This window comes from Delphinapterus leucas, chromosome 11 (assembly GCF_059928025.1).
Source record: "Delphinapterus leucas isolate spDelLeu-1000000601 "Yukka" chromosome 11, BTC_Dleu_Yukka2, whole genome shotgun sequence".
Classification (NCBI taxonomy): domain Eukaryota; kingdom Metazoa; phylum Chordata; class Mammalia; order Artiodactyla; family Monodontidae; genus Delphinapterus; species Delphinapterus leucas.
The window spans coordinates 90,972,044-90,978,158 of NC_143139.1; the positions used below are offsets into that span (position 1 = coordinate 90,972,044).

General features: G+C 49.5%; 1 protein-coding gene across 1 annotated transcript; it reads right to left on the reverse strand.

Annotated features, from left to right (window-relative positions):
* Positions 1-492: 492 nt before the first annotated feature.
* On the reverse strand, positions 493-5,615 carry LOC111187812 (apolipoprotein L3). Its single transcript, XM_089921598.1, is given in 2 exon segments — positions 493-2,402; positions 5,602-5,615. Coding segments are annotated over 2 exon segments (855 nt in total). The 3' UTR covers positions 493-1,561.
* Between the last annotated feature and the right edge of the window lie 500 nt (positions 5,616-6,115).

Here is a 6,115-nt window from a genome sequence, read left to right on the forward strand (position 1 = left end):
CAGATGCGTGTTACTGATGAGAAGACAGCTGTTGTGTCTGGTGTGCAGTGTATTGCTAGAAACAGACCTGCTAGGATTTGTAGGATTAGGCAGACCCCTCGTAAGGAACCCAAATTTCATCATGGTGAAATATTTGATGGGGTAGGGAGGTCAATGAATGTATTGTTGAGGATTTTTACTAGTGGGTGGGTTTTTCGGGTGTCGGTCATTGGTGTTCTTGTAGTTGAATGACAACGATGATTTTCATGTCATTGGTTATGGTTGGAGTCCGTGTGAGAATAATGATGACATATATTGTATTCATTTTAAGTATTATTTTTGTGATTGGTTTTGTGCGGGTTTCTTCAAAACCTTCACCTACACACACACACACACACACACACACACACACACACACACTGGAATATTACCCAGCCATAAAAAGAATAAAATAATGCCATTTGGGGCAGCTTGGATGGACCTAGAAATTATCATACTAAGTGAAGTAAGTCAGAAAGAGAAAGACAAATACCATATGATGTCACTTATATGTGGAATCTAAAAAATAGTACAAGTGAACTTATTTACAAAACAGAAAGAGACTCACAGACACAGAAAACAAACTTATGGTTATAAAAGGGGAAAGGTGGGGGAGGGATAACTTAGGAGTATGGGATTAGCAGGTGCACACTAGCATACAAAAAATAGATAAACAACAGGGATTTACTGTAGAGCACAGGGAGCTACATGTATAACCGAAACATTTTGCTGTGCACTGGAAACCCACTCAACAGTATAAATCAACTATGCTTCATTAAAAAAAACAAACAGGAAAAAAAAACAAACAAACAGGGCTTCCTTGGTGGCGCAGTGGTTGAGAGTCCGCCTGCCGATGCAGGGGACACGGGTTCGTGCCCCTGTCCGGGAAGATCCCACATGCCGCAGAGCGGCTGGGCCCGTGAGCCATGGCCGCTGAGCCTGCGCGTCCGGAGCCTGTGCTCCGCAACGCGAGAGGCCACAACAATGAGAGGCCCGCCTACCGCAAAACAAACAAACAGAAAGAAATCACTGCCTAATTAAGATAAAGCTGCTGGAATCAAAGGTGAGTTGATACTGGAAAAGTAGGGCTAGAGACCACCAGAGACATCAAACCCTGGGGAGGGGTGAGAGAGGAGCCCCTGCTACTTCTCCTGGAGCCCAACAATCCTAACTCCTGGGCTTTTTCCCATGTTCAACACGTTCATATTCCTGGCCTCTTGTTGCTAGTTCCCCCTCCCTCTCCCTTTATTCTGCCCCCAGTGTCTTCTTTAGTCCAAAATAAGTGGCTTCTCTCCTCCCCGCACTCTCTAGGCCCCTCTCCTCCCTTCGTCCAGGCTCCACGCTCCTTCCTTCTCTCTCCCCCACCTGCCACCTGCATTTATCCCTCCCCTGCTGTGCTCAGCTACAGAAATGCCAAATTCCTAACACCTAGCTACATCTATGTTATCTCGCCCTCCTTTTCCCTCTAACAAGGTGCCTCCATGCCTTGGCCCCGCAAGTGTCCCTGGTCCCTGCACAGCTCGGGGAGTGGCGGAGTCCAGCCCTACTGCAGACGCTCATAGATGCGGGTGAGCACCTCCAACTTCTTCTCCAGCTCACGGGCCTGCTGCCTCAGCCTTTCAGCCGACTCTGTCTTTGCCCCCTCATGCAAGTGCTTTGCCTGTTTCACCAGGAAGGCCGCTTCCATCAGAAGGGAGACACCTGCAGTGCCCGCACCCACAATCCGGGCTCCTTTGGTCATTGCCAGAGCCGTGCCTTTGAAAGTAACCTCTTCCTGCTGGCTGCTTTGGACTGGGATTACTCCACTGGTGATGAAGACGTTTGCATCCGCTGCTAAGGCACGGTTGCTTTTGACCGTCTCCATGGCACGGGTATTCATTTCGATGTGTTGCACAGCTTCTGTGGATTTCTTTGTTGTGCTAACAGTTCGGGGGCTGATCTTAAGTGCCTCCAGGAAGCCAGTTGACACCAGGCGACTAACTTCGGTTTTTGCTGACAACGTGCTGGCGTGTTCCACAATGCTGGTGGGCACACCGGTCACAGCAACCACTGCTCCCAGCCCTAACCCAGTGGCCGAGAGTGCCAGACCCGCCCCCGCTGTCATGGGTGCCAAAGCCAGGCCAAGAATGGTCAGGACACCAGACACAGCGCCAGTGGAGTTGGCCACAATGTTGGAGAGGGTGCAGTCCCTGTGGACCTTGTCAACCTTGTCTGCGAGTGCGTGGAGCTTTCCTATGAGCTCCTCTAGCTCTCATTTTACCAGAGGAAACCTGTTCAAAAACCTCTTCCTGTCCAGCTGGTCTTTTCGGAGCGTGACTTGGTACTCCACGGCCAAGTCTGTTTTTAGCTCACTCAGATATTGATGCAGTGCATCTGGGTCTTCCCTGTAACAATGAAGGTCAAGGGATTAGAAAGACAGTTTGCTTGTCCATAAACTAGGCTCAACAAGATCTATTCTGTAAATCACAGAGATTTTGTTATAAATCAAATAGAAAAGAATTTCACAAACGTAAATTTTTCTCTTTCAACATAAAACACATATTTCTGTATCTTGTAGATGCTCCATATACTTATTCAATCATGGAATAAATAAGCAAAAGTCATCTTAGGATATTTTAACTTAACATAGGTATTTGAGGGAATTCCCTGGAGGTCCAGTGGTTAGGACTTTGCGCTCCCACTGCAGGGGGCACAGGTTCAATCCCTGGTTGGGGAAGTAGGATCCCACAAGCTACGTGGCACGGACAAAAAAAAAATGGTATTGGATAAAGACGCCTCAGAGGCAGGTCAACACAATCACTTCCAAAGAGTAGGCAGAGTGGGAACTCCACAGAGAAGCACAGAGAAGTGGGATTGGAGCAGAAAAACCTTCATTCAGAGAACCTTAGTGCGTAGTGAGGAGTCAACCTGCTCTTTGCCCTTGGCTACTGGGAAGTGGTCCCTGAGCCCCTAGAATATTCTGGCTGATAGGAGTGTCCTCGTCTGCCTGGGCCTCTGGCCACTGGACAGTCTAACAGGGTGACATGTGATGGGGCCTCTGGGTCACGTGGTATCACATGTGACCTCTGGAGGAGCTGGACACTAGGGCATTAGTCTGACCTCCGGGAGGGCAGGAGACAACAGCTCAGCTGACTCCATACGCTGAGGGTCCTGTTGAAAAAGGTTCACTCCTCGGTCAAGTTTCAGTCAGGCTCTTCTGAGCCCTCTTCTCCAATAGGCCTCAACCTCCGCCCTTTGTGTCCTGTCCTTCACGGCCTGTCTTGCCCAGTCTCAGCAAAACTTCGTCCAAGTCAGTTTAGTGAGAAGCCTTCCCACTGTTTAGATCTTATCATGTTTGATATCTGATGAAACTCCTCATCTCCCACCTTTGATGCACACGTCCTTTACTTGCTTTTAGCAAGAATCCCGTCCGCAAATCTCAACAAGAACCCCCCTGCCCTCGATGTCTCCTCTCAGTGATTTTCCATCCCACGCCCCTCACTCTGATCATTGGCTACCAATCCCCACTCATTTTGCTGTGTTCGGACGTGCGTCCATCTGTCTCCTCTGCTGCGATGGTCTTCACGCCTATCACGATAGTCCTGAAGAGACTCTTCCTTATCGTTTTAACAAGAGTCAGAATATACTTCTTTAAACAGGGTGAACGCCCCTGGCGGGCAGTGCTCCGTGTGCCCTGCCACACACTGAATCCAGGACAGGGACACGGCCTGAGGACAGTGGAAGCTTCCTGTGTGGAACCCGCCCAGACTCTGCTCTGTGGCTGATGGGAACCGGCATCCTTCCCTGTAATAAACCGTAACTGGGATCGTGACAGTTTTCAGGGAGTTCTGTGCCTCCTTCTAGGGAATTCTCACACCTGATGGTAGCTTTGGGGATCTCCCAAATTTGCCATTGGGGTCAAATGTAAGGACAGTCCTGGGGACCGTGCCTCAGCCTCTGCAGACTGGCTAATTCTGCGTACTTAGAGGTTTTTTAAACCTAAAGTCAGAGCTAGAAGGAACCTTAACGATCATTTTGCCTGGCAACTGCTGTCTTCCAAGCCTGATGCCCTTGGCCTTCCCAGCTGAAGGTCACTAGGTCCATCGACTGCCCCAGTTGACTGGGAAGCAGGTGATATGCTATTAACCCTCGTTCCCCTTGGACTCTCCAGCCCGCCTCACTGATTCCTGACCCATCGCCCAGCACCCCCGACCTCTCAGGGGTCACCAGCCTAACTCATACCTTAGCTGGTGACAACTTCACATGCCTGCACACCAAGGCCATGTGCGACTTTATGGAACCTCTCAAAGATTCAAGAGACTTTAGGAAACATCCACATGAACTGCTAAGCCTAGAGAGACCTGCGTTCACACAAGCTGGTGGAGGAAGACTTTTCCTCTTTGGTGGGGACTTGTGAAGTCTCGTCAGAATCCCTCAGATGACAGAAAATCGGCAGCCACTCATTGTGATGCTGGAGGTCTCACTAAGCCACACGGCCTTCCCACTGGTCAGGGCTACTCTATGTAGATTGGAAGAGGGTCCCAGAGGGCAATGGAGAACCCCAGGTCCCAGGCAGGGTGTGGAGGACACAGTCACCCAGGGCCCTCTATGCTCAGCATGAGGGGATCGAGTCAGGGAGGGAAGAAATGTCCCCTCTCCCACTCACAGGACCTCTGCTAGGGTCACAGCCCCTTCAGTTTTGTATCCTAGGGACCCATTCGCCTCACTCTAGTCCTGGCTCTGCTGCCCAAGCCTTCCTACCAGTCCTCCAACCTGGACCCCTCTGCTCCATCCTGACCCCTGGGTCTGACCCTGGTCCAGGCCTCCCTGGGCCTTTGGACGAGATGACTGCACTTGGTTCCCCGCCTCTGACCCTGCAGTTCACTCTGAGTCCATCAGATTGAATTGCTATTCCCACTGGACACATGACAAATCTGAGACTCCAACTCTTAAGCTCAGAGTCCCAGAGCTGGGCAGGGGTAGAGTCAGGATCCAACCCAGCTCCATGCAATTCCACTCCAGCCTCTCTGCCTTATGGGCCAGCAGGATCCTGCAGTGTTGGTACACTTCCTAAGATGGGGAATAAAAGGGCTCCAGCCAGAATCCCCGGGAACGCAAACTGGTGGTGTCAGGATTTTCTGACTTGTCCTAAATAGAGTCCTGCTTGGGTCTCATCTACAGGAAAAAGACCCTTGACTCCTGTCTCTTCCCAACAGCTTTTGAGAGTTAACATTAGGAACCTGGGCCACAGCAGTGAAAGCTCTGAATCCTAACCACTAAACCACCAGGAAATTCCCTTTAGACACTCTTTTTCAAAGCAGTTGTCTAAATAGTGGTGGCGCAGTGTTGGATCCTCAGGTTCCCTGAAATAGAATACTCTGGACCTCAATGGCCACCTTTATTCACGTAGGGAAAGGATTTTTCCATTTGGAGGTGAAGCTGTTGGAGTCACAGGGTCTGGAGAAAAACTGAGGAAGCTATAGGAAGAGACAAACCAAAACCGGATAGATCCAGCTGGAACCAAGGTGGCAAGGTATCTGACCTCACCAGACCCTCAGTCTCATTCTAGGCTGATTTTACTACATTAGCTACTAGATGACACACCTACGGATGACCATGACCGGAAGGTGCAGACCAAAAAAGGATCAAAAGGACGTGGCACCCCATTTCCAGAAAATCCTGACCACTTCCAGCAGAGTCTGGAAAGCACCCGATAAATGAATGTTTTCATGTTTTGGCAGTGAAACAAACAAATATTCACATTAAATGGGAAAAAGTCTGTAATGACTATAAATAAGCTCAGGTCAGTACAGGACAAGATTACTGCCCAGGTGAGTTACCAAACACATGTGTGTGTTTCAGAAATTTGGAGGTGATAGAATTGCTGATAAGAGACTGGCGACCAGTGTGTCTATATGTGTGGGCTGGGACTTGATGTAAAATCGATTTCCCTCTATATCCACACAAAGAGGCATTATTCTTATATCACAGAAGAAGAAAGTGAGACTCAGACAGGATAAGGGACCACCCAAGGCCCGCAAGCAGAAAGGTCAGAGGTTGAATCCAAGGCCAACCATCAAGACAATTCTTTGAAGCCTCCTTGTATTTAAAAAACTGT